A 10,784-nucleotide genomic window follows, 5' to 3' on the forward strand; every position below is an offset into this window, starting at 1 on the left:
AATACTAAATGTACAAATGAGATGTTGTGCTTTGTCATTATCAAAACGGAATATGACTCAAAAAGTTAACATCTTATATATAATATTAGTTTAACAATAATTATTAATTTTGTTGAATATTAATGTTAACGTATTTTAATTACTTGCTTTAAAAATATAAAAGTATATTTATTTTCTTACATGTATATTTGTTTTTGTCTATAATAAAGAAAATTCTTGGTTCCAAACCGAAACATAAAATAGACAACATTTAAAATTCACATACCCTGTTCTTACAAAGAAATTATGATTGAATATTTTGATTTGTGGCTCTTAAAAAAAAATATATGTGTTTGTGGCAGAAGATATTTTTTCCTTTTAAATTAATTTTGTCTTAATCATCTTAGAATAAATATAATAAATAATAAACAAAGGATTGAGTATGGAGGTGGAGTTGAAGTCGAGGCGGCCACGTGCACAAAGATCGAGCTGGGCCGTTATGGATGCCTCAAATGTAACCCATCCGTAGGCCGGACCAAATCAGCCCAATCTCTCTGAAACCCCCCCGGCTGAGCTCTCCCTCGCTCTCTCTTTGCTCAGAATGGCCGGATTTAAGCTGCCGCCGGAGGATCCTGACCTGTCCCAATATCGAGCAATGGCTACCGGCGATCTGGTCTCCGACGACGACCGGTCCGTGGCGGCCGACTCTTGGTCGATAAAGAGCGAGTACGGCAGCATTTTGGACGACGAACAACGCCACGCGGACGCCGCCGAGGCGCTCTCCGTCGCCAACTTCCGCGCGGCTTCAGATGACAGGTTTATCTCTCATGCCATTATTATTTCCTCCGCTTGGTTGCCGTGAAAGTTTAGGACAGCGAGAGAAATTTGAGATTGTGGATATTAGGTTTTTCATTAGGCGCCAGCTGACGAAAGAGAAGTCTGTGTTCTGCTGAATCTAATATGACTCTTTTCACTTAGGTGAGGTGAAGTTTTCAAATATTTGAAACTTTAACGACGTAGAAAGTACGATTCAAAATTTTATTTTCTGTATTTTATTTTATTTTATTTTTTGCTATTCTTGAAATGGAAATGATTTGACATAGATTAGATTATAACTTTCCTATTGACTATGGTTAGATATTTATAAAAGCAATTAATTAATCAATCTGTTGATTAAAACGATTTTTCCTACAATGTTTGGCACTGATTTTAAATTGATTGTCTTCCTGAAAATTTTTGGGGCAGTTCTGACAAGGAGGAACCGGATGGTGAAGCGGTGCAATCAATGCTAGGCTTTCAAAGTTATTGGGATGCAACATATGCCGATGAATTGGCAAATTTCCATGAGCATGGTCATACTGGTGAAGTTTGGTACGTTGTCACTCTCAGCTTTTCTTAGGTTTGTCTAATACTTGTCATAGTTTGAAGTCTGAATTGTAAGACAGCAACTTTTTTTCCTTGAAAAGAGAGGGGTAGGGGGGGTGACCAATTCATGGACATGCTTAAGGGGCTATTTGAGTCAAGCCATGGTAAAATAATCGAATTCATCTTGTAAATGTTAACTTCAAAACTCGACTCGAACTTGATCGATATCAAAATCGTTAAACTCAAGCTTTAAGTTCTTGTAACTCGAGGTTGACTCGATTAAGCTCGTTTTGAATAAAATTAATATTATATACACATATAAAATGTACATAATGTATATATAATATTAAATATATGCATACAATATACCTTTTCTCCCCTTATTTCTTGTATCTAAATTTCTGACTAAATTCGACTCGAAGTGAAAAACTCAAAATGTGTAAGCCTCAACCCAAAAGGCCCTCATAAATGCTACGCATATTTTGTGCAAATGCATAAGCATTGTTGAGTTGTTCATTACTTTTCATGAGTTTGGTATTTAGACTAGGCCTTTGGGCATTTAAGGTGCCTTGATTTTAAAACCTTAACCATGGGTAATAATTGCTTTCTTGTAAATTGTTGAAGTGTTATCTTAGTCTCATTATATCCTCACATGCAAAGTGCATTAGCCATTTGACACCCCCCTCCTCCAACTATAAAACCCAAGGGGGCAATAAATGAGAGAGAAAGAACATTGTTTTTATTTTTATTTTTATTTTTTTTATGCATTTACCATTCAATAAGATTGTACTTGGATAATGTCCTTTTTCTCATCCCCTGGTTTCATTAGGTTTGGAGCTGATGTCATGGACACTGTTGCTTCTTGGACCAAAAGCTTGTGCATTGACATTTCTCTAGGCCACTTCCCAAGTCATGTTGATGATGTCAAGCTGGAGCCTATTGAACAAGATGTTAAAGATTTGTCTAGTTGGAGTGTACTGGATGTTGGGACCGGTAATGGTCTGCTTCTTCAAGAACTTTCTAAGCAAGGGTACTCATTTTGACTTTACCTGCACTCTAGTTTGCTGTTCTTATTTAGGTTAACATAGCCTGAATAATACACTTTGTCTCTGGGAAAAATTTGTGGTTTACATCATGTTAATTATGTTATGTACGATATTCTGGTAGACGTGTGCAACTTTAGCTCTTTTATTACAATCGAAGTAAATTCATCTTATGCTATGTTTCAGACTCGGGAATGAATCCATAGAATGGGAATGAGGAAATGGAAATGAAATTTGGTGTCTGGAAAAAGCAGAAATGGGAATGAGGTTTTTGGGACCCACCCTTGTAACCAAAGTCCTAACCCAGAGCCATAGGGGACATGGGACTCTGGCAATAGGAATCTGGGTGGGAGGAATGAGATTTATGCTTTAAAATGGTAATAGTACCCCTCTATTACAACAAAAAAAGAAAAAATACCTTGTATAGCTTAATCATTTTGATTTTAATGTCTAGCTCATCCACATTCAGGATTCCATATAAAGCCTTAATGATTTTGATATATTCAGATGCTATCTAGTGGGGGTTTGGTAGACAACAGTTCAGAATTTTATTGGGTACTCCAAACCATATAGAAGGGAGATTCCAGATTCCCTCTATAATTATGCTTTTGCTTGAGGACCACGCAGGGAGGAACCATGACTCGCCCAATGTGTGAAGGCATTTGTCAATGTTGTTACCCTCAAGGGCCGCATAATGAGACCCTGCAAATAGAACATTGCATGGAAATAGTCATCATTAGCTTTAACTGTATGCAGTGGCAAGTGTTTTCTTAAATTTGGACCTAGAAGTTTAGGACTGAGGCCTTCAATCCTGACCCAACTGTCCTATTATGAGGTGCAAGTGATCCAGCAGGATTTCCAACTAGTCCTCTTTGGGAACTGGCTAGCCAGTCTGTTCTGAGCAGCTCAGCTTCATTGCAAGGATTGTTGTAGTTCCAGTTTGTCAAGTTGCTTGAATTTACTTTGATTGAAGCTTGATAAGTTCAAGCTCAGCTTGTCTCAATTCAATAAGATTTTAAAACTGCTAGCTAGTAACTCGAATGAGCTTTGATGTAATAAATTTATTATTATCATAGATACATTCATAAACATAGACATATAAGCGTGTGTGAGGGTGTGAGTGTGTGTGTGTCTCGAATGAGCTTTGATGTAATAAATTTATTATTATCATAGATACATTCATAAACATAGACATATAAGGGTGTTTGTGTTTGTGTTTGTTATAGCTCATGAGCCGAATACCACCTTGCTCAGATTCAATCTCAATGAGAAAGTTGAGTTCCCTATTTGCTCAAGCTTGATGCAAGCTTGATCTGAGGTTGAACCAACCCCAGCTCAAACAGTTCGCTTGTTTCATTTTCTGCTGCAATCTTCTTCTTAGTACGAGAGATGGTTTTGGCAACAAGACAAAAGTTGTCCTCTTGGAGGTTGTTTTGGCAGAGTGAAAACTAATTCTTTTTTTCCCCTATATTTAATGGAAATAAATCTACTGCATTCTTGTGTTGGATATACTGAGGCTTCCTTATTTGTTTTTTTGGATACCCTTTACTTGCTACCTTTCTTGTGTTCAAACATATTTTAATCAAAATAACTCATGTCTAACAACATACATTAAAAACTTCATTTTTTCCCTTGGTACAATAATAAAGAATGAGAAGTATTGATAATCTGTTTCCTTGTGTCCTAATATTTGGGAGTCAGATGAATTTGACACCTATATATGCACAGGGGCATGTTATGTTTGTCCAAGGTGATGTAAAATGTAACATCATTCCCAAGTGAATAAATTCCTGTCTTGGCTTGTCTGTTAATGAGCTTGGTTATTTTCAGAACCTTTGGTGTAGCCGCATTTATGCTAGTATGGAAATTTTGTTAACGGTGGTATTGTATACTGAACTAATTTTTTGCATTTCTGGGTTCAGGTTCTCTGATCTAACTGGCACTGATTATAGTGAAGGGGCAATTAATCTTGCCCAAAGTCTTGCAGATCATGCTGGATTTACTAACATTAAATTTCTGGTATGACATAAGTTTGATGTTATTTAGAACAAGTGACTTTTCATCTTCAATACCTTTAGCAAAATTGTGTAATTTTAGTATCTCATGCATGCTTTTAAATAGCAGTAGCGGGTAGTGTAGCGTAATGATAATCGGTGTAGCGACGAAGCATGAGTGGCGGATGTTACATAATGGGAAGCAGGTGTAACAGGCATGAATTTTTTTCAAGCACACACAACCTTATGTATACTGTATGGTAGTATATTTGCATGTTTTAAGTTTTAAACCATTTTTAGAAAGAGTTTTAGTGCATTTTGGATCCTTTAGTTTAACTAAGTTTGGTAAGGGCAAAAAATTTACATTTGTTTTATCATTGACAGAAAAATCATATACAACTCTGTGTGTTTGTATTTCTATTTTTTTCATTATTCTTATGTGTGATAAATTAACTAATAAAACAAAATACATACACTACATTAATCTATTAGATATATAAGACATACAAATATATAAAAATTAAACAAGTTTTATTATTTTATTTGTTGAATTAATAAAAATTTAATAAATTTAATTTTAGACCAAGAAGTTGTATAACCATAACCTATGCTTTGAAATTATAATATAGGGGCATCCCCAAGCCTCAAGGCTCCTTGCTCTACAAGGGTAAGGGGAGTGTCGTCACTGTTTATGCAACCTTATCCTTGCTTTATGCAGGGAGGCTATTTCCTTGGACTTGAACCCTTGTCCAAGCGGTCACAAATGAGCAAGCATACCATTGATCCATGATCCACCCTCTTTAAAATTATAATATGTAATCATAAAATTTATCATTAAATAAATGAAGTAACAACTTGAACATGACAAGAACTAGAAGCGAAAAGAACGTTGAAGTTGAAAAATATAGAGCAGAAATATCAAATCATTAATATTATCAAAAGTCAAAACAAAATATTTTCTTAACAAATCAATGTTATAAAATTGTTAATTAATGTAATTCATTTGAGTACTTAAAAAAAAAAGGTAAATTTTGTATCATTATCATTCTCATTATTATCTTTCCCCTCCTTACTTCACATAGCATATTGGGAATGATTTATGAAAGCGTCTAGATGGATGGAAGGGAGCTCTTTTTTCTTTAGGAGGTAGGATTACTCTAATCCAGACTTGTCTTTCTAGTATCCCATTATAATATTGTATTTTATTTCTATTTTTAAAATTCTAGTTGCTAGTAAGATCAAGAGGATTATGAGAGATTTTCTTTAGTCAGGGTTAGGGGGGCTTTAGGGATCATTTGGTGAGTTGGTAGGTAGTTTGTAGGTTTAAAGTGGAGGCACTTTGGGTCTTGGAAATTTGGTGTCTAAGAACACGGCTCACCTTGCTAAATGGCTTTGGTGGTTTCCTTTGGAGGATTCTTCTTTGTGGCATATTAAAAGCAACTTTGAACTTGACGGGAATGGGTCGGATACCAATTTTGGTTCTAGATGTTCTTCGGAAAGTTTGTGGAAAGCTATTTCTCACTCTTTATTCCCCATGCTAAAATTTGTGTTGGGTAATGGGTGCAGTATTCATTTTTGGGAAGACTTTTGGTTGGGGAATATTATCTTGTCCACCTCTTTTCTGCGCTTATTTTGACTGAACTTAGGACAAAATGATATCATTTCCTCTTTCCTTGATGGTCCCTATGGTCCTTTACCTTCTTGGAACTATCATTTTAGGGGATCTTTGAGCATTAGGGAATCGAATGAGTTATCTTCACTGTTGGTCCTGTTGAATAATTGTTGGGTATGCTTGGAAGCTAATAGCCGATCTTGGCTCTTGGACTCCTCAAGGGTATTCTTGCAAATCTTTTTGTGAATTCTTGGTTAGCACCAACTTTTCCTTCCCTTTGTACAAAATTATTTGGAAGGCCAAATTCCCCCTTAAAATCAAAGCTTTTATTTGGTTGGTTGTGCTTAATAGGATAAATACTAATAACTTGTGCACATTAGGAGACCTTTAAAGGGTTTCTCCCCAGATATATGTGTGTTTTGTTTTAACTGCTCAGAATCTGCTCCTCATCTTTTCTTGCCTTGTAATTTTGCATGGAGGGTTTGGAACAAGTGATTCATTTATTTTGGAGCAAGATGAGTTTGTCCAGGGACAGTGCAAGAGTTTTTGGCAATATCTTTTGTTGGGTTTGGTTGGAAGAAAGAAGGAAAACTGCTACGGATTAGTGCTTTATTTGCAGTATTTTGGGGTTTGTGGGAGGAACAAAACTCGTGTATGCTTTCATTGAAGAAATTAGCATTTTTGTTGGTGTGGGAGAAGATTCATTTTCTGGCTTCTCTATGGTGCGTGGATAATGGTAATTTCAAGGGGATATGCTTCTCAGATATTCAGTGAGATTGGCATTCTCTATTGATTTCTTAGGCTGTGCTGATTTCTTTGGGCTGTTTGTTACACTTTTTGGTTTTCTTATTTTGTTTTTCCTGAGGTTTCCCAGACTTTGTTAAGAAGATGTCTCTTCTCCTAATTGTACATTCTTATTCTATCTAATGAATTTCTTTTGCTATAAATAAATAAATAAATAAAGGGGGGAAGAAACAAAAGACAGAATAAAAAAAGTAAAAGAAATTTTTTTTTACCGTAACAATCCTATAGCACTTTATGTAATCTTCCTACCGATTATGCTGTACAATGCTATCTGGAACCCAGAAAACCCTTAAATAATGGTCACAATCGCTGATTCTTTTGTTTCTCATGCCTTACTGGAAAATTTTCCCCTTTTTCTTTCCCTATGCTGTCATTCTCATTTATGATAGCCTTTTTATTGTCATCTAATTTTCTTTTATTTTTCTTGGAGTCTTGATTGAGCATATCTTGTGGATGAATCACCATAAACTCTAGGCAGGCAATCAGGGAGGCCAGGTGGTAACTTGCTTTAGATAAAGAGAAAGCTAATTATTCAAACACCAGTCAACTGAAAAACTTAAGCTGTTCAAGGAGACCTGCCTCCTTACAAGCTTATTGTGCTTTAGGACGAAGAGGCTGACAACATATGGAAGTACCACTCCAGCTAAAAGTTTAAGCTGATAAGTGAGGGCGCAGGAATAAGTTAAATTGTTTAATGCTAATGTTGCTGTGGTCTATGCAAATAGACAAGATTTGGTGCCCCAAAATGGCATGATTGACATGTTGGACATAGCAGCTGCCAATATCATGATGTGAAGACAGGACTACAGATCTCTATGTTTGTTACTTACATGCATGTGTGTGGGCATGCACATGTATGCGCATGTGATTTGGATTTGTATTGATTTTTCATTCAGAATAATTTTTTTAGGCTGTTCCAAGTGTTAGATTAAAATATTCCTTTTTATATATATTCAACTTGTGCCTTTGGTGTAGCGACACACCAAATATGCTTATTAATTGTTAGATCACCACTTTACCTAAACGCTGTTTTTAGGTTATGAGCCAACGTAGAGAGGTATGCAAATGATAAATGACACCCATAATGAAATAAGATAATTTTAAAAACTTGACACGATCTAACTGCTTAAGGTTTTAGTTACAATGGTGATCTAACATGGTATCACTGTATCAAAGCAAAGATCGGTAGGAGGTCCAGGTTTCTAATCTTGTTGCTCATGTTTATTTTCAAATTCTTAGAATTATCTCATTCCTTGGTGTTTTATTCATCATTTGCTTACCCCTCCATGTGCAGAGGAGTGTTAAAGGCTTTGCAACTTGCTGACCACAACCTCAAAGCTTGTGAGAATTAAATTATTTTAACAAATTTATAATAAATGCATGCAACAAGAATATAAACAAAGATCTTATGTTGACCTTGCTCTGATACTGTGTTGGACGAGGGCTTTACCTAGAAGCTTTAGTTATTAGGATGTGGGTCGACAATGCATATGAAGGCTTAGCATAATGAATTTTGTCTGTTGACTTGCTCAACCTGCACACAATTCTCTTCTCCATATACACTCCACAAAACCCCCCCCCCCCCCCAAAAAAAAAAGTTTTTTCTTTAAATAAGTAAATAAATAACTAGTTCAATATTTCTTGTTAATCGTTGAAATCATTTTTGTCTAGCTGTCTTTATTATGAGTATTGCAATGCCATCAACATGGCATTTCAAATTTTCAATCCTTCTCTGACCAGGTCCTATATCCAAAACTATAGCGAGCTAAATTATTTGGATGTCCTGTGGAAATGAAATCATCTCCTTTTTTTCTCTTGCTTTTTTTGGTCAGTGTGTCCTTTGGGAAGTATTCATTGCAGATCAAGATAGATTAGAACTTAAGATTGGCTTCCAGATGACTGTAAGAAAATATTGTGTAACGTCATATCCCTGAATTCTGCAGCTGATCCTATATATTTTGTTGGCTTATTTCAATACCATGGGACACAAATGATAATTTCCACAGAGCGTCCCAGGAGCTTCTATTTAACTGAGGAAGAACCTTCCTATTATAACTCACCAAATCATTATGGACAACAAGATACTTCAAAATTTGATGATTTATTTTTGTTTTTAATTTTAGGTCGATGATGTTCTTGAGACAAAGTTAGCCAGGCAGTTTCGACTTGTTTTGGACAAGGGGACTTTAGATGCTGTTGGACTGCATCCAGATGGCCCCATCAAAAGGCAATGAAAGCACCTCTTCCAGCATTTCTATGGCCACTTTTTTTTAAAATGCATTTCACCTGTTTTCTTTGTTGACTCCCACCTGCAATTAGGGAACCTGCTATTCTAATTGGATCATATAATTTTTCTAATCCATGGAATATTTTTCAGGATCAAACATGTGCATTGATTAGCAGACATTTAGGCACCAAAGATTCTAATATTTTGTTCTATCATACTCAGGATCATGTATTGGGATTCAGTCTCAAGGTTGGTGGCTCCAGGTGGACTGTTGGTGAGTATTTGTGCTTCCTGTAATCTCTATCAGAGGAATTGGGCCTTTTAGTTCCTAAAATGCTATTTTTGCCCCTCCTTATTTCCTAATCCCCCATTTGCATAATGCATTCAGAAATCTTCTGAAAAAAATCCATTCAGAAATCAGAAGTCATATTTACCTTTAATCTTAAGTAATTTTTTTAATCCTTTTTTTTCGTATATATATTGTTTAATTCATAAAAAGTTCATGATTTTTTATTATCCTTCATATAAGTATGTGTGTGTACGCGCGCATTTATGTGTTTGTGTATTTCATTGTCCGAAAATGTGTGTTAATATCAGATGCTGATGGTTTCTGAATTAATGCCTTGATTTAGTTACCAGTCATCTGCACATGCTTTGCCTGTGATTTTATCTTTTTTATTTTTTTTAGTTTTTTACCAAAAAATATTAACTAGATGAGTTACACTGCCATGATAGTTCTTAATAAAAAAAACTTGCAATATATTTGAATTTGTGTTTCTATGAGAAACACATGGCAACTTGTCAGAACTGGAGTTGATGGTTGAGTGTTATTAGTGAATAAAATAGATTACGATAATGACCTGAATGTTGTCTTTCCCTTAACATCCACCCATAAAAGAAGCAGCTTCATTTATTTAGTATAGCTTATTAGATGTTACTCCATCCCCTAACTGCATCACCTGATAGCCTCCCGCGCTTGTTTTGGTTGCAGGTGATTACTTCATGTAACAACACAAAAGATGAATTGGTGCAGGAAGTTGATAGTTACAATCAAAGAAAAATCGGTGCCTCACAGGAACCTGAGACACCCAAGGACCAAGGAGTGACAAGAGATTCTCCCCCATTCCGATACGTCGATCATGTGCGCTCATATCCCACATTCATGTTTGCAGGATCGGTTGGGTCGCGTGTTGCCACTGTAGCATTTCTCCGTAGCTGTAATCAGTATCTTTCTTTCCCAGCTTAAAATCCAACGATTTCATTTTGATTTTAAAGCATATGAGTACGTCTGCGCTTATGTGAGAGAAGAGAGCAAAACTCAAGTGAAAGTATCACATACAGATGTCACAACAAATTTATGGGACGTCTTGGACTCTTTGTAGAGATGATTGCTTGTTAAAGCTTTTCAAGACTTGTTTTGTTGTGGAAAAGGTTGATGGTGGCTTGCAACTGGTTGAATGTATGCAAAAGTAGTTCTAGTTTTAATAAACTGTTCTAAATCCATAGTTGATCATTTTATCTTGGTTTTTTGTCCTGGATTTTCTTGCGCCTCATTCCAGTTTGCCATTTCATGCATCTTCATAATATAATTTGGGAACTTATTTCCTTCTTTAATTTTGTTTTTAATATTTTTTTTTGGATGTATCACTTTTTTTAAGTGGAAGTGTCATTGCCAGTTTTTGCTTGGGGTGTGGGACAAAAGGGAAGTTCGTATGGTGATTTTAAACAGGAAAAACTAGAGCAGGTGTAAAAAAGCAAAA

The 10,784-nt window shown here is 35.7% G+C and overlaps 1 protein-coding gene across 1 annotated transcript; it reads left to right on the top strand.

Annotated features, from left to right (window-relative positions):
• The first annotated feature begins 420 nt into the window (after positions 1-420).
• On the top strand, positions 421-10,454 carry LOC131160607 (uncharacterized). The gene is made up of 7 exons (XM_058116439.1): positions 421-795; positions 1,225-1,350; positions 2,174-2,374; positions 4,310-4,406; positions 8,921-9,024; positions 9,247-9,298; positions 10,016-10,454. Exons 1-7 carry the CDS (start codon positions 581-583, stop codon positions 10,268-10,270), a joined length of 1,050 nt encoding a protein of 349 aa, XP_057972422.1. The 5' UTR covers positions 421-580; the 3' UTR covers positions 10,271-10,454.
• Positions 10,455-10,784: the final 330 nt, after the last annotated feature.

The sequence above is a fragment of the Malania oleifera genome, chromosome 7 (assembly GCF_029873635.1).
Source record: "Malania oleifera isolate guangnan ecotype guangnan chromosome 7, ASM2987363v1, whole genome shotgun sequence".
In the NCBI taxonomy this organism is placed as follows: domain Eukaryota; kingdom Viridiplantae; phylum Streptophyta; class Magnoliopsida; order Santalales; family Ximeniaceae; genus Malania; species Malania oleifera.

Bases quoted from the DNA above. Each gene is read 5' to 3' on its own strand.
- LOC131160607 (XM_058116439.1), top strand. From the start codon at position 581: ATGGCCGGATTTAAGCTGCCGCCGGAGGATCCTGACCTGTCCCAATAT. The intron at 1,351-2,173 runs GTACGTTGTCAC...TGGTTTCATTAG, and splicing joins GGTCATACTGGTGAAGTTTG to GTTTGGAGCTGATGTCATGG. The intron at 9,025-9,246 runs GCAATGAAAGCA...TATCATACTCAG, and splicing joins CCAGATGGCCCCATCAAAAG to GATCATGTATTGGGATTCAG.